Source organism: Sarcophilus harrisii, chromosome 4, assembly GCF_902635505.1.
Source record: "Sarcophilus harrisii chromosome 4, mSarHar1.11, whole genome shotgun sequence".
Lineage (NCBI taxonomy): Eukaryota > Metazoa > Chordata > Mammalia > Dasyuromorphia > Dasyuridae > Sarcophilus > Sarcophilus harrisii.
This window is the reverse complement of record NC_045429.1, coordinates 442,104,763-442,126,863: the sequence shown is the minus strand read 5'-3', so window position 1 is coordinate 442,126,863 and position 22,101 is coordinate 442,104,763. Positions and strand designations below refer to the sequence as shown.

The window sequence follows — 22,101 nt, the reverse complement described above, 5'->3', positions numbered from 1 at the left end:
GAGAAAGAACTATGAAGTCTGAATGCATATTGAAGCATACAATTTTCTCTTCTGGGGAGCTTGTTTTTGTTTTTTTCATGATTTTTTTTCCTTTTGTTATGATTCTTCTTTTGCAACATGACTAATGTGAAAATATGTTTTAAACAATTGAATATATATAACCTATGTCAGATCATTTGCTGTCTTGGAGAGGGGAGAGAAGGAGGGAGGGAGAATAATTTGGAACTCAAAATCTTTCAAAAAAGTGAATGTTGAAAATGGTATATACATGTAATTGGGAAAAAACAAAATGCTATTAAATTAAAAGGTACTCAGCCAAATACAAAATAATATATGCTTAATTTTTTTGTACCATGGACCCCTTTATACCATGTACAGTCTGGTAAAGCCTGTAAGATCCCTTCCCAGGATCATGTTATTAAATGCATAAAAATAAATATATGAGATTACAAAGGCAAATTACTTTACTGAAACAAAATCTTCAAAGTGTTTAAAGTTACAAGTTCCCAGACCCTGAAATCTATGCACAAACTCTTTAGGCTATATGGACTACAGGTTAAGAACCCCTGTACTAAAGTACAAAATTAAATACAACTGAATAATGAAACACAGAGATCAGAAAATCAGTCCACAGAAGGGAGAAAAATCAGCATTGACTGGAGTAGGTGGAAAAAACTTCCCAGAGCAAGTAGGAATTTCCAGAGATTGAAGGATTAGAAGGAGAGCAATGAGATTAGCAAAATTAACCAAAAAACTGCTTCTAATTAATCCCCTCCTCTCTCATTAAGAATATCCCCTGGCAGCTCTTCTAAAAGTGGCAAGAACTCAAAAGCATGAGATATGCAGTAATTCTTTTAGATACTCACTCTTTGGGGCAACAGTTCATCCTGGGCTAAGAAGCCTGGTTTGTGAAAGTTGGGGTCATAGTCACCATACTGAAATATAAACAAGATTTCTTTTAGCTTGAAAGTCAGTCAATAAGCATTTGTTAAGAACCTACTACGGGATGCTCCTGTCCATAAGCAAGAAAGTGAGAATGGAAGGGAAAGAAAAGGAGGAGAAAGAGAAGGAGAAGGGAAAGGAGGAAGAGGAGGAGAAAGAGAAAGGGGATGGGGAAGAGGAGAAGAAGCAAATGAAGAAGGAGGAAGAAAAAGAGAAAGGGAGGAAGAAGAGGAAGAGGAGAATGACAAGGAGGTCAAGAAAGAGGAAGAAGAGGAAGAAAAGGAAGAGGAAGAGAAAGATGAGGAGAGGAAGAAAAAGAGGAGGGGAGGAAGAAAAAGAAGAGGAGAAGGATGAGGAGGAAGAGAAGGAGGGAGAGAAGGAAGAAAGAGCTCAACAATAAGAGGCTGAAATTGGGTTTGAAGTTGAGATTGAGGTTGAGGTGTCATACCAAGCAGCCTCAGGCAGGAACCAAACAGTGGCAACCTCTGATCAGGCAAGCAGGCAGGGGTGGGAGTCAGTGGGTACCAAATGCTTACTTAATGAAAAGGTGCCATAGTCTGAGAATGTAAACATGGGGATGGCAGATGCTATAAAGTTGGTGGTTGCTATAGCAGTATTTCTACTGACATTTTCTCATATCTCAAATATTTGAACTAAAGTTAGATTCAAATTTAGGAAATGTATTTGCAAGGTCAGCACTCCAGACAGCTTACACAAAACCTCCCAAATATAAATGTGGAATTTCAAAAGCTTGTCCAGAAAAACCACTTTGCCTTCATAAAGGCAAATGGAGCAGCTAATGTCATTGACCCCAAATTTTGCATAGAAGACATTTTAATGCATGGAATAAAAATTAATGTTGGAAGAGAAATCAATGCTGCATTGGGAAATGGAAAAATCAGAGAAACATTGTGCACTGAATATTGTGATATGTGGCACTGTTTATTGAATTCCTTACGTCAATTCAAAATTTGGTTAGTTTTAACCAAACTCACTGTTGAAGCTTTGGAAATTACAGCCATCAATCACCTTGATTTTAGATACAGTTGGGTCTGCTGTGGTGGAAAAGGTATCAAAACAAAAAGCCTCTTTGCTTTTTTGATACAAACAAATATGAGGGATGGCCAGAAGCTGTACAAATGGAAGGATGTGTCCCCCAAAAAACAAGACTGAACAATATGAACAATGTTAGAGGAAATTATCTTTATGCTATTGACAGGAGTGCTATGAAGGAGACATTACTATGTAAATACCTCCATCTTGTCATTTATACATGAGTATCAACTCTTCCAAAATTAGGATTATTTATTGTTCCCCTAAAAAGTAAACTTTGACAATAAGTCCGCCATAATGAACCTTTTCTAAGCTGTTGTCTCTCTAAAAGCACAGTTTTTAGATTGTGTTATGAAAAGCATCTTTAAGATGTAGAAATATCTTTTTAAAATACACATTGTGAACAGATTATGAATAATGTTATATTATGTTTTATAGATACAATTGCTGTAAACATGTGAACACTGTGAAAAGTAAAGAGTATTTTAGGGAGAAGGTAAAAATAATTTTTTTAATATACTGTCCTCTTGAAGACAGAAATCAGTCTTTAGTAAAGAACTATTTAACTACTTGTTTAAAAAAAAAAACCTACTATGTGCCAAGCACTATGCTAAGTTTTAGGATACAAAAAAAAGCAAAAGACAGTTTCTACCTTTAAGGAGTTTACAGTATAATGGGCAAAGGACCCTGGAACCAAGCTATGTATAGGAGAAGTAAGAAATATTTAATAGAGATAAGGCACTGGAACTAAGAGGGGTTGGGAAAGATCTAGAAAAGACTGGATTTTAATTGAGACTTAAAGGAAACCAAGGAAGTCTGTAGTCAGAGCCAAGAACAGAGAACATTCCGGACTGGGGGCAAGGGGCAGAAGGGGGTCCAGACCTCTGAGACAATGATAAGAGCTGACATTTACGCAGACTTGCTATGTGCCCATCAGTGTGCTAAGCCCTTTACAATTACTGTCTCCTTTGATGCTCCCATCCACCCAGGAGAGGAAAGACTGTTCTCCCATTTTCCAGATAAAGAAACAGAGATTAAGTGACTTGCTCAGGCCCCAAGGCTAGTAAATATCTGGGTCCAAGATTTGCTCTCAGGCCCAGCATCCTATTGGTTCACCACCTGCTGTCTTATGGAGCATCTTCTCTGGGGACCAGCCCCAAGATCAGGATCCCTGGATTGAGGAGTATGTGGGGGAATATAAAGTATAAGAAGCCTGAAAAGGTAGAAGGGGGCTAAGTGATGAAGGGCATTGAATGTCAAACTAACCATTACCATAATCCAGGTTCGAGGAGACAAGGGTCTGCCCCAGGGGTTGCAGGGTCAGAAATGGGAGACAGGGACTGAGGCAGGACTGTTGCTCCACAGCTGCCCCAGAGTGTCTCAGGTGACAATGGCAGAGATCTGGCTGGTAATGAACTGGTGGAAAGTCTATGCCAGCCGGCACTGGGGAAAGTGCTGATGTGGAAGGGAGAACTGTACCCCAATGCGGCCCTGCAGGTACCTGAAGGGCAAGGGGTCGCCATTGCCATCGTGCACAGAGCACTTCTAGCTTCAGACACCTGGACAAGTCACATAATTCTGTCTGCCTTAGTTTTCTAATCTACAAAATGAGCGAGAGAAGGAACTGACAAGCCATTCTAAAATCTTTGATTAGAAAATTTGAGTTTATGGAAAGTTATACAAGCCTGAAAAAAAAAAGACTGAACTGACAGTATGTTTTTTATCCTCCCCAAATAATTATTTGCATAATTTGTTTCTTTAGAATAAACATTCAATGGTATGTGGTTTTTTAATTCAGTAAAACATAAATATTCAACTTTTCTACTGACATTAAATTTAAACTAAAAATAGGAGGTTGCTAGGTGATGCAGTAAATAGAGCAGTGGTCCTAAAGTCAGCAGTACCTGAACACAAATCCAGCCTCAGACACTTAACACTTACTAGCTGTGTGATCTTGGGCAAATCACTTAACCTTAATTGCCTCAAAAAAAAAAAAAACAAACTTAAAAATAAAAGCATAAGTTCCATACACTTACCTTAGCCTGGACAGCATATGAAGCCAACAAAACTGTGACCTCTGGAGAACAATAGATTTCTTCATCCAATATCTGTTTCTTCACCTAAAATGAAATAACAATTATGCCTGATTATAGTTGATCTCATTAGTTTGTGGCTAACGGTACCAGTAGGCCAGTAAGTTCAAATATGCTCAGACCATGTCTTTGTAGCAGAAACACAACAAAAGTTGTTTTGTTTTCATTTTCATTTTCTGTGTGTGTGTGTGTGTGTGTGTGTGTGTGTGTGTGTGTGTGTTTTGCAAGGCATTTGGGGTTTAAGTGACTTGCCCAGGGTCACACAGACAGTAAGTGCTAAGTATCTGAGGTCATTATTTGAACTCAGGTCCTTCTGACTCCAGGGCCAGTACTCTATCTACTGCACCATCTAGGGGCCCCCCTTCATTTTTAATTTTTTTTAAGTTTTTGTGCAATTTATAAGATTAAAACTGAGATTCTATTAATGGTCCCGATGGACTAATGAAACTTAGAAAGGGTATGACCTACTCTTCAGACTGTTTTCCTTTTGATTTTTGAATCAAGTCAAGAAAATGGTCTAAGAGAACTCTGTTAAGTAGAGCTTCTGAAAAGTCTGGGTTGTTCAGATAAAATATCTTCTATTTTACATAGCTCTCCTAAAGGTTATAAAGTCATTTACATTATTTCCTTGGAGAAACCTGAAGAGGCTGATTTGTCAAATCTCCATCTGAAGATTAGGACACAGAGATTCCGAGAGAGTAAGAGCTCTTACCCCCAGGACGTGACAGTTAATTATTACTGGTTTCTTCCCAGTTGTCCACATCCATGCCTAGGTCTTTAAAAAACCTTCTTTTGACCCCACTCTACTCCTAGCTAGCATCCCATATCTCACCTTCCCTTCCCGACCACATTTCTAGAACTAGTTGCTTCCACTTAACCATGATGGCATCTCACCTCATCGATAAACTGAAACTATTTTCTCCAGTTATTAATGATCTCTCCAGGGTTAAATTGGAAGGCCTTTTCTCAGTCTTCATATTTCTTGACATCTACTTGATAAGATCACTGGACTTGGAGTTGGAAAGTCCTGAATTCAAATCTGCCTCAGACACTGGCTGTGTGATCCTAGATCAGTCACTTAGTCTCTGCCTCTGTTTCCTCATCTGTCAAATGAACATAATATCCACCTCCTCCCAGCGTTATTGGGAGGACCAAATGAGGTGATATCTGTAAAGAGTGTAACCAACCTGGAAGCCCTAGATGAATTTTCTGGCACATGTGAATCTGGTGACTGCCTGCTCTCCTGGAGGAACTCTTCCTTCCTGCTTTCTCCTGGCCTGTCCAGTCTGTCCGGCCCCTCCTCAGTTTCCTTTGCTGTTGCTCTCTCTCTCCATTCCACCCCACAGACAGATTGCCCAAAGCTCAATGCTGAGCCCTCTTTATGCCCTTTCTCTTGTTCTCATCAGCTTCCATGGCTTCAGCTATCACTTCTCTGCAGATCCCTCCCAGATTGAGACACTCATCCCTAAGTTCTCTTCAGAGGACTAAGCCATCATCACCAAAGCCTACCAGACCCCTCTCATTGATCTTCCATCAACATGTCAAATTCAACATGCTCAAAACCAAACTCATTCCCTCTGTCCCCCACATTGCTTCCTGCTTCTTAACTGTTCTATTTCTGTCAAGGCCCCCACCATCCCTGCAATCAGTCACTCAGGTTCTACTCGTTACTCTTTCTGGCCCCTCAAAACCAACCAGATGTCCAGTCTTCTCATTTCTACAACTCCTACCTCCCTGGCTTCTACTTCATTCACAAAAATAATCTTAGTTCTCCCCCTTTCCACCTGGATGACTATAAGAGCCTCCTAATTGATTTGTCTTTTATCTCTCTTCTCCTCCTCAATCACTCTCCAAACAGCAGCCAGATTTTTATTGCTAAAACACAAGTTTGATTGTGCCACTTGCCTGCTCAAGAAGCTTCAAGGGCTCCCTTTTGCCAACAGAACCAGATAAAACCTTTCTGATTCATTAAAGCCCTTCACGATATGGGCTCCAACTTACATTCCCTAGTGGTACATCACTTCTTTTCACATACTCTACATTCCTGACCTGTTCCTCATAGCCCACATTCCACCCCATCTCTGTGCTTTTGTTTTTTTTTTGTTGTTTTTTTTTTTTTTTAGGTAATATTGTCATCTTTATTATATTTGCTCGCCCTATCCAAGAGCATTTAATATTTTTCCAATTGGTTAGATCAGACTTAATTTGTGTGAAAAGTGGTCTGTAATTTTGCTCATAAAGTTTCTGATTTTCCCTTGGCAGATAGATTCCTAAATATTTTATATTATCAGTAGTTACTTTAAATGGAATCTCTTGTTCCAATTTTTCACCTCTTACCCCCACCCCTCCCTAAATGGCAGGATGACCAGTAGATGTTAAATATATTAAAATATAACTTAGATACACAATAAGTATACATGACCAAAACATTATTTTGCTGTACAAAAAGAATCAGACTCTGAATTATTGTACAATTAGCTTGTGAAGGAAATCAAAGATGCAGGTGTGCATAAATATAGGGACTGGGAATTCAATGTAATGGTTTTTAGTCATCTCCCAGAGTTCTTTTTCTGGGTATAGTTCATCTCTGTGCTTTTGAATGTATTTCCTGACCACTGTGGCTGAAACGCCTTCAATTAGAATTGCCAGCTTCCTCCTACACCTCTCAGGTGTTAGTTTCCACCCACTCCCATATACCTAAATGTCTGGCATTTAGATATAGTTTGTATTCACTAATTAGCATGTGTCCCCTTATATATCATATATATACATATATATGGATTTACTAATTAGCATGTATGCCCTTATATATCATATATATGTGTATATGTATATTTATATATGTATGTATATATATGTACAGTAAATATATAAGTATATATATATATATATATATATATATATATATATATATGTATATACACATACACTGATTAGTATATGTTCCCTTCCTGCGACAATGGAAGTGGTTTGAGAGTGGACTGTCATTTTTCAACTTTGTATTTCTTTATATATCTAGCCTACTGCCTGGAACTCAGTAGGCCTTTAATAAGCATTTGTTGAAGGACTTCATAAATGAATGAATGCTCCCAGTTGCTAGTACTCTTTGCTTCCTTTGAGCTTCCTGGACTGACAGGTACTAGTTATAAGCCTCCACTCCATTAGCACAGAAGTTCTTTTAGGGACTATTTCTCTGTAACCCAATTTAACACAATGCTTCTCACATAGAAGGCCCTCACTTTGTCTAACTGAATTAGTAGCAATAGAAATTCTTTGTGACCCAAACTCTAATTATGTCACTTTAAAATCACTTGTGAATTCTATTAAATACACCCTTCCCTAGAGAGCTTTTCGTATTTAGATGTCCCCAACAGAAATCCTTTAATTGTTTTGAGAAGGTGGGAAAAGAAAATCTGGGAGAGCACTGAAGACCTGGGAGTTTCTGAGAACTGGGTCTTCCCTTCTCTCCCTCCAGTTTCCCTCTCTATCCACAAGGTTACTGTAAAACCACAGCAGGATTTAGCAACAAAGAATATTTGTAGTTTCTGGTTGTGAAAGATTCCAGAATGTCAGACAAATATATTCTATTGGGAAGGAGGAAAGGAGAGGAGAAGGGGAAGATTATTTAAATTATTGATGTACTTGGGAAGTCCTAAAACTATGCTCCTGTTCACATATTCTTTGTAACTACTTTCGTATGTATAGATGAGCACACAGGCTCAGAAAGAGCTAAGACAAGGAGGGAAACTAAAGACAACAAAAACATTTAAGATTTGTTTATCTGTATGTATAGTAGAAAATAGAATAGGGCTGTGGAGTGTGGTAGATGAAGAGATCAATCAATAGACATTTATAGGTAGCATTTATAAAAGCTTTCTGTTTATAGGTGCCAGACATTGGGCCAAGTGCTGCAGACAAGGACCAAAATGTGACAGTCCCTGTCCTTGGAGACTAAGTCACTATGACTAGCAAAATTTTCTAGAAAGTTAAGAATTCATTACTGTAAACACCAAAACTTTTTTTAAAATTTTTATTTACCTAAGTAGATTGAAGGAAAGAAAAGCTGCCCAGCTTGTATTTTGCTTGGGGTTTTTATCCTAACAAAAAATTATCTTTGGGCTGAAAAGAGCAAAAATGGCTAATAGGAAGATGAAACCCAAGATAAATAATGAGCAAGTAAGAAAATATCCATTGTCCTTCCAGAGTTCAAGTCACTAAGCTTGGATGAATTCCATTGACCCATATGGAAAGATCTGGTGGACATATCTGCTGAAACATGACTTATCTCTGAAAGACTGTAGAGAATGAGAGAAATTTCATAGATCTAAAAAAGGAAAAATGTCCTGTTTTTCAAAAGCCAGACAAAAATGGATTCTAAAAACTAAGGTCAATGAGTTTGCTTTGGATTCCTGAAATGGTCTCTGAAAACTAAGGTCAATGAGTTTGCTTTGGATTCCTGAAATGGTCTTTGAAAACTAAGGTCAATGAGTTTGCCTTGGATTCCTGGAAAAATTCAAAATTGTGAGAAATAGTGTTCACTGGCATATTTTCATCAAGAAGAAGTTATGTCAAATTAAGGCAATTTCCTTTTTTGACAAGGTTAATTAAAATGATAGATTGAGGTAAGATGATAAACAATTTTTCTAGATTATAGAGAAATATTTATCCAAGTTTCATGTTAGCAATAGAAAGAACAGGGTCATTTGGAATAGATGATGGTATAATTAGCAGGATTCAGAACAAATTGAATCTTCAGATTCAAAGAGGAGTTGTTTGTGTCCACTAATAAGAAAAGAGTTTGTCCAATAGAAGGCCTCCAGGCTGTTTTAACATTTTTATCAGTGCTTTTTAGGGAAAGGGACAGATGACCTGCTTAACATATTTATGGATGACACAAAGGTAGAAGGAATAGCTAATACACTGATTGATTAGTTGGCTTCTATGAACTAAGGAAAACTGGATGTGGTCAAACAGAAGAAGGAAAATAAAATAGAAAATTAAAAATTGACATCTTGGGTGTCAATGAACTCAAGTGAACAGGGATGGATGGAGTTAATTTAGATGATTATTATATATATTATTAAGGCCAAGAATCCGTTGGAGGAAATGAAGAAGCCCTCCTAGTCAATAAAAGCATTAGAAAAACAATATGGGGCATAATCTCAAAAATGACAGAATTTTATCTGTTCAAATCCAAGGCAAACTGTTCAACATCAGAGTCTATGCTCCAACAACAGATGCTGAAGAGGTCAAAGTTTATCAGTTTTATAAAAATCTATAAAATCTTCTAGAAAAACACTAAAAAAAAGATATCACTTTTACCATAGTGAATTGAAAGATTAAATAGGAAATGAAAAAATAATTGGAATAAAAGGTAAGTGGAGAACAAAATGAAGCAGGGAAAAGACTAATAAGAGTTTTGTCAAGATAACTCATGGGTCACGGCATACACTCTTTTTCAACAACCCAAAAGCAACTTTATACATGGATGTCACCAGATGGTCAATCAGATTGATTACAGACTTTGCAACTAAAGGTTTTGGAGCTCTACACAGTCAATTAAAACAAGATCTGGAGCTTACTATGGCCCAGATCATGAGCTTCTTATTGAAAAATTCAGATTTAATTTAGGGAATACCATCGGACCATCTAAATATGGCTTAAATAACATCCCTTATGAATGAATATGAAGTAAAAATGATAAATAGATTTAAGGGATTTTAATAGACAGGGTGCCTAAAGAACTGTGGTCAGAAGAGTTCACAATATTGATCAGGAGGCAACAACAAAAAACATTCTAAAGAAAAAGAAGAAGCAACAGTTAGAACCAAACATGTAATAACTAAGTGGTTTAAGACTGGAAAAAGAAGTTGACAAGGCTGTTTATAGCCACCTTATTTAATTTCCATGCAGAGTACACCATGCAAAATCCCAGGTTGGATGAATCAAAAGTCAGAATTGAGGTTGCCAGGATAGACATCAACAATCTCAGATATGCAAACAATACCACTCTGATGGCAAAAATTGAAGAAGAATTAAGAAATTTCTTAATGAAGGTGAAAGCAGAGAATATAAAAGCTGGTTTTAAGCTTAATGTAAAAAACCTAAGATCTTGGCAACTGGTTCCATCACTTTCTGGCAAATAAAGGAAGAAGTAATGGAAGCAGCATCATATTTTATATTCTTGGGCTCAAAGATTGCTGCAGACGGCAACTGCAGTCATAAAATTAAAAAAAAAAAAAACCACTTACTTCTTGGAAAGAGTTCTATGGCAAATATGGACAGCACAGTAAAAAACAAAGACATCACCCTGCCAACAAAGATCCATAGAATCAAAACTATGATTTTTCCAGTAGCAGTGTTTGGCTGTGAGAGTTGGACCATAAGGAAAGCTGAGTGCTGCAAAATCAGTGCTTTCAAATTGGGGTGCTAGAGAAGACTTTTTGAGACTCCCTTGGACGGCAAGGTGGTTAGATCAATCAATGCTTAAAGAAATGAATTCAGACCATTTGCTGCAAAGTCAAATACAGAAGCTGATGCTGAAACACTTTTGTCACATAATGAGAAGACAGAACTCACTGAAAAAGCCTCTGATGTTGGAAAAGCCTGAAGTTAAAAGAAAAGGGGATGACAGAGGATGAGATGAATAGATACTGTCATGGAAACAACAAACATGAACTTGAACAGACTTGGAGAGATAGTAGAGGATAAAAGGACCTGACATGCTATAGTCCATGGGATCACAAAGAGCTGGACTCTTTGTGACTGAATAAATTCAACAACAAAAGTTCCATCTGTCTCAGTCGCTACAATAATTGTCAAAGGACTATAGCAATAGCCCCTACTTCCCAGGGTTGTGGTGAGGATCAAAAAAGATATGTGTACAGTGTTTTACAGATCTTAAATCTCTATAGAAATGCTCACAATCAGCTTTAATGAATGAGTTTTATGATGTCTATTCTGGTTGTCTACAGGTCTTTTCAGTTTATTTCCTTTTGAGGGATAGTATTCTGGATAACTGAGGCTGCTGGACATGTTCCAGAAAGGTAAGTTATTTTTGGTTCACAACTTAGATACTGGATTTTATTTAGGACTTTTATGGATAGAGGGAATTTAACCCATCCATTCCACACAATCTGAGGCCCATTTCTCTCTGTTTTCATGCTAAGAAAATACTCCAGAGAATCTAACAGCAACAAAGGATTGGAGATTCCACCCCGATTTACCTATGTTTGCCACCTTGGAGCCCCTGAGCCTAAATGAATTGACACCTGCCCTGTTTATCCTATCCCCAAATCTAGATGGATTTGAAGTATTGACTGAAAAGGAAATATGACTTTGAAGTCTAAAGGATGGAAAGCAAACAATTTTTTTCAATTTTTTCAGGCTTACCACTGCAAACCCAGGGAGGATGTAAACATCCCTTGTTTTCTTAATTATCTCCCAGGATCTTATTTCAGTGGCAAAAGCAGATGTGTTCTCCTAATGCAAGGAGGAATTAAAAGGAAAGCAAACTAATTCAGACACGGGAATAAGCAGGATGAGTCAGGGCACCACATTCATGAGAAGAGCATTCATCAATTGCCTCTTTCCAACTCTTAACTCCCCTGTGTCTCATCTTTTTAGACTATTATATGAGCGAGTTTCTGGGAATCTTACTAGCTCTTACCACAGTCCATACCAACATGTCTACCCAAATCTCTCCTTCAGATGTACAAAATGAGATTTAGGAAAGACTAAATCCCAATTTTAATGAGGTCCTATGTGGGAAAAGGGAGAAACTTCAGATCACACTTAGTTCTCCTTCCCAAAATGCAGCAGGACACTCAGAAGCCAGCCAGCCAGAAGACTCATGTTTCTTTGCATTCTATTCTCAGATGAGTTGAGTTTATGGGTTTGATTTGAAACGCAGGTAAAGCCATTGCTGAACTATTAAAATGGAAAAATGGAAAATATTTTGCTTTCCAAAGTGAAAGAAGTTTTTTAAATCCTCGAAATGATACAAACATTATATTTTACCACAGAAAAATGACTGAGAGCTTCCACTGAGTATGTTACTTTTGATATAAATGCTGATGGCTGTATTCTTTTTACACCTTTCTATGCTGCAGCCATAAGCAAAAAAGGCTAGGCTTTGTCACAAGTATTTGGCTCTTGGGGACCCCCTTACTACAAGTTGGATAAATGTTGCCAGAATTTTTGAGTTGCAAAGTGAAAATTAACTAGCATCCAGTTGTCTGAACACGTTCTGCAATTAAGAATCAGGTGTGACCTTAAATGCTTTATCGTCAGGACACTATGCAAGTTCAAATATGTTTTGGTCTCATGCTTTCCTACTTTGGAATGAGGAGAATTTCAGTAATTACATCTCTAAACATTAAGGCTAGTTGAGGCAGGTTCAGAAAGAAAGAAAAGCTAAAAAGTTGGTCTTTGTTGTGCAACTTTGAGAAAAATTATGGTGTTCCTGTTATTTCAAGGTACTTTTAGAAAACCAAGTAACATTTTCAAGGCCCAAGGGAAAATCAGGTATTTTAACCCTATAAGTTTCCTACTCAATGATATATGGAGGGATAATCGATTCAAATATTTATTAAGCATCTATTATAGGCAAAGCATTATATCAGGCACTGAGGATACAATAATGTGGAGCTATGTACACCCAGAGAAGTCTTCAAATTATTCATTTTGATGTTAACTAAGAGACTGTGCAGTATAAAGAGCCCTGAATGTGGATTCACATTCTTGAGTTTTCTTAGGGAAGTTGGTTGCACAGTGGACAGAATGCCAGGACTGGAGTCAGAAAAAGCTGAGTTCAAATCCAGCCTCAGACATTTACTAGCTGTGTGATCCTGGGCAAGTCACTTAACCCTGTTTGCCTCAGTTTTCTCATCTATAAAATGGCGTAGAGAAGGAAACGGCCAACCACTCCCAGTATCTTTGCCAAGAAAACGCTAAGTGGAGTCATGAAGAACTGAACATGACTGAACAATAACAACTGAAAGTTTTTAGCTATATGACCATACCTACAAACCCTCTGAACCTTCACTTCTAAAATGGGGATGCTTATGCCCGTGGTATGTATATAAAGCACTTCCAAAAACCTTCAATGCTATGTTAATATCAGCAAAGGAAGAGAACTGAATTTTGGAGTCTGCTCGCTATTGGTCTGCAGATGAATTAAAAAATCTTTTATGTTGCAATTCCACTGTAATTATTCTTCAAATCCAGCAGTACATGAGATAAAGGTTTGTTTATACCCACTTTGAGCTTCCAAACCTAGCCCTCCCAAGACCCCAAAATATTTTATTCTCCCAAAATTTATTTCGGGGAAATTATTGGTAGCTATTATAAACTGAATATGAAGGAATCGAGTATCTATCCAAGCCATGTTCTCCTTGGAAAAGAGTTCAATAGCACACTTTTGTTTGCTAGGTAAAAGAAATGGGACAGAAAAGGGAACCCTAAGTCATAAGTGGGTAGGTTTTTTTTCCCATTCATGTGTTTAGAAAGCAAGAGAAATTCAGGCAGAATAGTACTGGTGGATAAGCAATTTGAGTGGCTTCAGATCACACTTAGCTCTCCTTGCAAAACAGACAGAAAGGCAGGCACAAGAAACCTAACTGATCTTATTATAAGCATTTCAGAAGGGAAAGGAAGCAGGAAATTCAGGATTTCAAGAAAGAGTGATATTTTCATCAGCCCCCTGACCTGCAGGAAAAAAAGGTGTTGAGTGATTTCTTGAAGAAGTTCTTCTTCCACCTTCTCTGGGTAAAATTTAGCCAAAAAACAGAATTTTATTGGATCTTCCTTGGGAATTTCTTGTTCCAAAACCTGTTTCCAAGCATGCAAACATAAAAAGAAACAAAATGATATGTATTAGCAACTGCAGAGAAAAATCAGAATGCTAACAATGCCTATTTCAAAGGCAATCACAAATGGAAAGAAAGAGTATATAATAAACCAGGGCAAAAAACTAATGCAGAGAAGGAATTTTATCTATATTTCCCTCTTATAGGTAAAGTTTCACATTTCATTAGAAAAAAATATTAGATATTTTATGATTAAGTATTTGGCCACTGTCCTTAAATCTTTACTTCAACTAGTTTAAAGGGTTTTTTCCTAATATTGATCATTTTTTAAAAAATACATAGGGTTTACTATCATTTCCATTCTTATATATTACCACATGTATTTGCCCTAAACAACAACACTATTTTGTCTCAGAGTTACTGCCACATCCAAATTGAATACTATGCATAAATCATTTATATGATGTTTTCTAAAAGACTCACTAGACTAAAGGGCTAGTAGTATGGGGTTTTCCTCACCTTTTTCTCCAATTTCAACCAGGCACGGACTCCTTTAATAGTATATTGCAGGCCAAAGAACCAGGTTTCCCGGAGCCCGAGAGTTCGGCACACAAGATCAAACAAATCTTTCCCCTTCCATTTCATCTGAAACAAGAATGAGATTCTGATTCAGTCTTCATGAAGTCTAGGGACTGCTTTCATGCAGTCGGCCTGCCCGCTCCCACCCCATTCCAGTTTATAGTTCACATAGAGGCTAAAGCCTCAGACTAAGAAACTCCCCGATACTGTTGGCATTTCACAGAACCCTTCCACCGTCAGCACTGCCCATTGCTCTGAGGCTAGAACCAGGAAATCCTTTGCATGGGGACCTGGCCTCCTGTATTCAGGTTCTCAGAAACAAGGAGAGACCAGATGGAAGATGTGTTTCTTGGAGTATCCTATCTTTAAATATTCCCTGTCTGATCAGAGACCAGCAGCTCACATAGGGGTACCACTGTGTATCACTGACCTGAGATATTCTTTGTACATTAGTGTTAGCAAATCATCAGCTCAGTCTTGAAAGAAGAATAAGCCTTAACAACGCCTGGATCATAATCAAAGATTCATCCCTTTATTCTCTACAGTATTTGGGGAAGATCAATAAGGATGACTAAATTAATAAAGTAACTCATGTATGAGTTGGTCATCAAAAGGACTCTACTCAAGGATTCAATATAAGCTTCTCTTATGTCTGCTTCTGGTTTGTGGCTGTGTGTCAAGACAGTACTTAGCATTGTGACACACTCACCCAGGATTCCAGTGGTGAAAGATTTCAAATCTGAATAACAGCTAATTTATCTAGTGCTCAGAAGATCAAAAAATCAATTAAGCCAATCAATGAAAATCTATGAAAATTACACTTTTTTTTACTTTTTTTCATCTTCCTTTCTGGTGCTTATCAAATACTTTCCAGAGAAACCACATTGACCAAAGCCAAGATTTGTATTTCTCTTAATGATTATAAAATAATATATGAATAATACATCACCATGTCTCTTACCTCACAACTGAATTCCATCTCAGCATCCATTGTGATCACTTTGACTTTGAAAGTTTTGGGCTGCTTTTTCTTCAACCCCCTGATAGACATATTTTTAAAAATAATGATCTTCCAGTTGATGGACTGACCTAATATTGAACAAGAATCAAAACAGTCATCTCTCCAGATTTAGAATTCAATTCTAACGTTATATTTCATAAAATGAAAATGAGACAAATAGAAATTGACTCTTCTCCTAAACAATTTTTCAGAATGGAGTTCTGTCTTTTATTATTATTATTATTATTATTATTGCTGAGGCAATTAGGGTTAAGTGACTTGCCCAGGGTCACATAGCTAGGAAGTATTAAGTGCCTAAGGCCACATTTGAACTCAGGTCTTCTTGTCTTCAGGGCTGGTGGTCTATCTACTACGCCACCTAGATGTCCCATGTCTTTTTACTTTAGACATAAAAATTGCATTTTCATTTATAAGCAAACCAAAGACATAGTCCTATTACCAAAAAGGTTGCTATTAACAAATATAAAATTTGAAAATTGACAAATATAAAGTTTTAATTATGATTATATGTTACTCACTTTGGTTCAAAATACATTCTCCAATTCTTAATTTGTTTCTGCAAATGATCCTAACTTTCTATTCTTTCTTTCTAAAATATCCTCTAGGCATATCATTCAGTGGATTCATATGATTTCATTTCTCTCTATTTTTTACCACATCACAGTGAACTTCTGCTAGTTGGGTTCTACCCCTAAGGTTTCACACTCACCTTTTTTTAGCCACATTTCTCTACCTAGTCCCTAAATGACAAGGGTCTTGAATGTTAAAAGATTGGGCTTTTTCATATTTTGGTAAAAAAAAAAAAAAAAAAAAAAAAGAGAAGAAGAAGAAGAAGAAGAAAAGAAGAAAAGAAGAAGAAGAAGAAGAAGAATGCAATCTAGGAACAATCTGCAGTTTTCTTTATTAGTCTCCTTTATTAGATTCCTAATTTCTCTAAAATTACTAGCACATTTTTTCATTTGACCTTACCAGAGCTCCTTAAAGATCTTAGCCTGAATTACCTGATCTTCAGGTGAATATTAAAAAGAAAAATTGGGAGGAATGTCCTGAAAGATGCATTTGATGTAAATGTAATTCTTTGTGATAAAAATCAGTTTAACTGTCAAGTGGCTGACAGCAATTAGTTTCAGCTATTAAGTGAAAATGAGCTTTCACAGGAGCAAGTGAGCTTTTCAATTACTTTTCATTGTCTTCAATAAAGTTCCTGTGGTAACAAAGTGATCTTCGGTTCTCAAAAGCTATTCTAAATGGAGTATTGAAAATGTTGAAAATCTGTGTGTGTGTGTGTGTGTGTGTGTGGTCTGAGACTAGGCTCCTGAAGTTTGCAAAAGTTCATCACCAGGTTGTAAGAAAACCATCTACTAAAGTAAAGAAATCTGACTGTATACATTAGTGAAGGAAGGGGTCAAATGCCAATAAAGTCTCAATAGAACCTTAGAGTACTGAAAAGTATTCCGTTATAAATGACATTAATTATCTTCAGGATTTATCACTTCATGTATTTGCAAATACTTTATATAGTTTAAGTAGCTATCATTTAGAGTAACATGATCAATTTGACAAGAGACAGCAGTGGACAGAGAGCTGAACCTGAAATCAGGAAGATCTAAATTCAAATCCATTCTGAGATGTGTGCAAGTTATTTAACCTTTGAGCCTGACAAATGGATCCACTGGAGCAGGAAATGGAGAATCATGCCAGTATCACTGCCAAGAAAATCCCACAGACAGTTGGTCCACAGGGTCACAAAGCAATGGTGAATTTAACATCCTGGTAATAACCTGTCACTCGGCCCCAGCAATCTCTACAATTTAGAATAGGGTCAGTAATCTGAAAGTAAGTGAAGGAGGACTCCAAGCAGCCAAAATAGATGTCAGGAAATCCATATACTGAAGGCTAAGCACTTCACTCTCAGACAAACCCTTCACCACAACCACTCAGTCTATTTACTTCTATTTGAAATATAATTCCTTTTTAAAATGTTATTGATATCATTTTTCCATCACTTTCATTTCTGAGTATATTCTGTTCTGCTCCCCTCCCCAGTGAATCATTCCTTCTTAACAAAAGAAAAAAGAAAAAAAGCAGTTCAGTAAAACCAACTACTACAATTAATGTAGTTTATTGCAGATGAATTCATTATTCCCCATTCAAAATCTCCCACTTCAGAGAAGAGGTAAAAAAGATGCATTTTCTCAATCCTTCCATAAGCCAAGCTTGATACTTAGATCCAGTTCTAATGGGAATTACTACTATCTGGTCTTCCAAATCATCAATCAGGAGCGGCAAACTAGAAGGGGGAGACAAACAATGGAAAGCGTACTGGCTCTGGAGTTCAAAAAACTAGGTTCAAATCCTATTCCTGGCACTTTAATGCCTGTGTGATCTTAAGCAAATCACTTAATCTATCCTGAGCCTCACTTTGCTCTTCCATAAAATGACTATGGCTTTTGGGGTTCCTTCCAATTCTAAGAACCTATGAGTCTATAAATTGCCACAGCCAAGAACAGTGAGTGGGATTGGAAGAGAGAGAAAAACAGACATCAAGGAGAGAAGCCTAAAAACTTGAAAAAAGTAGATTCAAAGATGTAGAAAAGTAGTAGCCTTGGACTAGTAATACCAGCTAGCCCCAATTCAACAATCACTTAGAAAGTGTCTGCCACCTCAAGAACTATAGATACACAAATTAGTCTTCAAGCAGTTAATTCTCTACATTAATTTCAAGTTATCAGAGAACTGGGGTTCAACTTTCATCCCAGTTTCCTGGGGAAAGGAGGAAAGGAGATGTCAAAACTCCAACTCTTTGGTGAGTCCCTGAGACTAAGACTCAAGTTGTTGCTATGGCTTCCAAGTTACCTAGAACATTAAAAAGTGCAGCCTAAGAGGAACTAGTGTCCCTCAGACTCAGATAAAAACTCCACTCCCCAGCAAGTCACCACAATTAACTAATCACATGTGTTTCATATGGAGATAAGGAAGAATTTTGTAGTCTTAAACCAAGGACTTAAGGACTGTGCTATTGCTGTTTCCATTTTTTTGGTAAGTAAAATTGTTTTTTGGAAAAATTTCCCTTTAGGTTCTATCAATGTAAACATGGTCAAGACACTTGGCTCTTCCACATGCTTTAAAAACTAAGAGGGGGGCTTTAGTGTAGAATCAACCCTACATACACACTAGAACCCAAGACATTTAAAGCTAGAAAGTATTTCAGTGCTCTCATTTTCCAGCAGAGGGCCCTCTGATTGCCCACAGACACACGGCTAGTTGGGAGCAGAGCAAGACTTGGACACCAAGCACTGATTGCCTGTTAAGTTTTCTGCTATGTCACATTGTATCCTTCTGAATTATCATTGTTATTTATCATGATGACTCCAACTCAAGAATCACATTCAGTATGTTCTGTTCACAATGACAATATGTAGCATATTTTAGAAAGATCTCTATCTTAAATAGTTTAAAAATAAAAAGTTTTGTGTTTAAAAGGATAGTAATATTTAGCTACTTGGAAATGTGATTTTTGTAAAAACATCACTCTCCATGGCCAGATTAATGAGGCATTTATTGCGTTATTGTCAACTTCATCTTCTGGATGACAAAACTGAGACACTGAGGCAGAAAATGTCAGCTGCCCAGGTTGACTGCAGAGCTGCTTGAAAAAGAAGTTAGCCCTTCCTGGCCCATGGAATCATTCTGCATCCTGCTGAAACTACAAGCTCTCACTTTCTGTTCAGCATTAATGGAGTTCTATTTTAAAACTATATAAACTATATAAAAACATAGATAGAACTCCATAATCCCCAGTTGATCAGAACTATTTTAAAAGGTTATGATTCTAATTGCTCATCAAAAACATGGACTGAGATAGCTTGTTATTGACCACAAGTCTTTTCATTGGGACAATCAGGTGACTATCCCCATTAGAAATAGGGTTTTAATATCTATTTGTCTGGTCAAATCTTACTAAGAATTATAAGGGACAAAATGAAGGAGAAAGGGCACCACAACTGTTTTCTTTGTTCTTTTAACTCATGTTTAGAATTCGTTAATAAAAATAAAACGGCAGGTTGGGAAAAAGTGAAAGGTAGGAACTTTCTAAAGATCATCTTGGGACTTGGAAACATAACCATGATGGAAACTATCAAAACAAAATCTATAAACCATCTGAATTAATTCTTGAAGCAATCCATTATAATGAAAAACCTATATAGCTCTATAACATTCTCCTTCACTACTCACAAAATAGTGTGAGACAGTGAGACAGGAGGATGGAGTGTTCTACTGAAACCTAATATCATTTCCCACACCTTTTTCATTCCGAATATGAAATTAACTCATTAAATATATCCCCAATTTTGGGTCTTGGGCCAAATTGTTGGTTCTCTTTGGATATGTTATCTGTTCTTAACTGTTAATCAGTGGACAAGCCCAGAAACCAGGAACCACACACAATAAATGAGAGAAGGGAGGATAAAAGTAGCAGAGAAAATCAAGACATCACCTCATTTCTTCAGTCATGAGAAATGTAAAAATACAGACATGAATAAAATATACCCATCTTTGAAGGCCCAACTTCTTAAACTGAAGTTTGTGACCATATATGGGATCTTGTAACTGAATGTGGGGGTCATGAAATTATCAATAAATGTTTGATTTGTATACCTATTTTATACACCTATGTACCCAAGCTCCATAAAAATTTCTCAGGTGAAAAGGGGCCATAAGTCTACTTCTGATCTACTTGATTTCAGATAGCAAACAGAAAACAAAAGCAAATAACTCTCCTATCATTAAATCATTCCAGTCATTACACACACACACACACACACACACACATATACACACGACAAGTTTGTGGTTTTTAAGAGGTTTCATTAAACCTTTATGTTAAGGTTTTCCTATTCTCCCCCCCTCCAAAAAAAAAAATTGTCAAAAATTGTTACCTCACAGAAGTACAAAACGACTGGATTAATTAGTGTTTACAATGTGATGGAGAGGATGTCTGAGAGGAGTGCTAATGAAAACCCAAATACAAGAATGTATGTCTGTAAGGCACTTGTGCATAATTAAGCACAGGAAGAGACATCTATTTGCTCTTCAGAGAGAGAAACTAAACTAGGATCCCCAGAAGTGGCACATGTTCTAAATAAGAAGTAGGATTTTTTCTATCCCATTTTTCCCCACTGATCTGGCTATCCCTCTATATACCAAGGCAAAATTAGCTGCAATACCGTATAAGCTGAAGAGCTTTTGCCTGCTCCGTTGGAAAGAAACATTGACAAGCGATTTCCAGTTCCAATTTCGCTGTCAGGGGCTTTTTCCAGCCAGCCTTTCCATTCAATGTAAGAAGCCCAAGAAGGGCTGAAAGAGCACGCGAGCTAATCGTTTTCGTTTCCTTCTCACTTACTTCTACAATCTCAAAAATTGTAGCCCCAGCAAACGCTCCCTCCAGGAGGTGGCTTTAGAATCGCAGCCAGTCAAGGCTTTTCTTACCTTAAGAGCAAACTCACGAAAGTCTAAATTCTCCAAGTGGAATCAAATGCCTGCTTCTCCTTGGAAGCAGGGCAGAATGACAAGATGCTTGCGAGGCCCCAGCTCCACATCTTAGGGCAGACATCCAGAGTCCCGCCAGCGGCAGCCTCCCAGCCTCTTGCCACACACACAAACTGGCTGAAGAAGTGCTTTTCCTAAGTTCCCCCTTCCTTTGTTTCCTGGGCAGAACAGCCACTTAGCGCCCTCTGACACAGGCAAGAGTTGCCTGAGCAGGTAACCTGGAGCGAGGCGAATTAACTCCTTCCTGCTTAGAAGAAGGTAACCTACTGCTTTGAAACCAACTAGCCCGGGAGTCACTTCACACCGCACCTGCCCAGAGGATCCCAAACCTGCCAGCGCAGAAGCTGAGGGGATGGTGGTGGACTCACCGAGAGCAAAGAGCTTGCAAAAAAAAAACTAAAAAAAAAAAACTAAAAATAAAATAGGGGTAATCACGGTCACTGATAGGTAGCTAAAGAACTATCTCTGAAAAATAAGCAAGGAAACAACAACAACAACAAAAAAAAAAAAACTATGGTTCCAATGGCGCGTAGATGAGTATGAATAAATGGAATGAGATCCATTTATTCCCTTTAAGTCATATGATCAAGAGGTGTAAATAGATAACCAGGAGACAAAGTGGATAAAGCACTGGGAACTGGAGCTAAGAAAAGCTGAGTTAGAATCCAGCCTCAGACACTTCCTAGCTGTGTGACTCTGGACAAGTCACTTCATCGTGTTTGCCTCAGTTTCCTCGTTTGTCAAATGAATTGGAAAATATAACCACTCTGGTATCTCTGACCCCCAAATGGGGTCAGGAAGAGACAACTGAACAACAAAATGGGATTATAGCACCTACTTCCCAGAGTTATGAGCAATGAATGATATGATTAATATAATAAATATATTAAAAAGAGTTCTGCAAATCTTAAAATGTTATGTAAAAATTACATAAATAATAGTTATTATTAGATCTTCGAGTCCAGGGGTTCTTAATCTTGTTGGACTGGTCTGGTGGTCTGGTGAAGCCTAAGGAGGGACCCCTTCTCAGAATAATTATTTAAATACGTAAAGT

At 37.5% G+C, this 22,101-nt stretch overlaps 1 protein-coding gene and 1 pseudogene across 2 annotated transcripts in view; one reads left to right on the top strand and one right to left on the bottom strand.

Moving 5' to 3' along the window:
• LOC100917518 (merlin-like) overlaps nucleotides 1-21,401 on the bottom strand; it is a 49,580-nt gene extending 28,179 nt beyond the window's left edge. The window contains exons 1-6 of one of the 2 annotated variants that reach the window (XM_023503669.2): nucleotides 20,988-21,401; nucleotides 15,438-15,565; nucleotides 14,417-14,542; nucleotides 13,797-13,919; nucleotides 4,032-4,115; nucleotides 867-935 (exon numbers count right to left, since the gene is read on the bottom strand). In XM_023503669.2, the coding sequence (XP_023359437.1) occupies nucleotides 867-935; nucleotides 4,032-4,115; nucleotides 13,797-13,919; nucleotides 14,417-14,542; nucleotides 15,438-15,527 (492 nt within the window). In that variant the 5' untranslated portion in view covers nucleotides 15,528-15,565; nucleotides 20,988-21,401. Of the gene's footprint in view, nucleotides 1-866; nucleotides 936-4,031; nucleotides 4,116-13,796; nucleotides 13,920-14,416; nucleotides 14,543-14,906; nucleotides 15,285-15,437; nucleotides 15,566-20,987 lie in introns of those variants that run through there. The other variant, XM_031967898.1, reaches the window with a different exon arrangement.
• LOC111720813 lies at nucleotides 1,475-2,219 on the top strand (annotated as a pseudogene).
• Nucleotides 21,402-22,101: the final 700 nt, after the last annotated feature.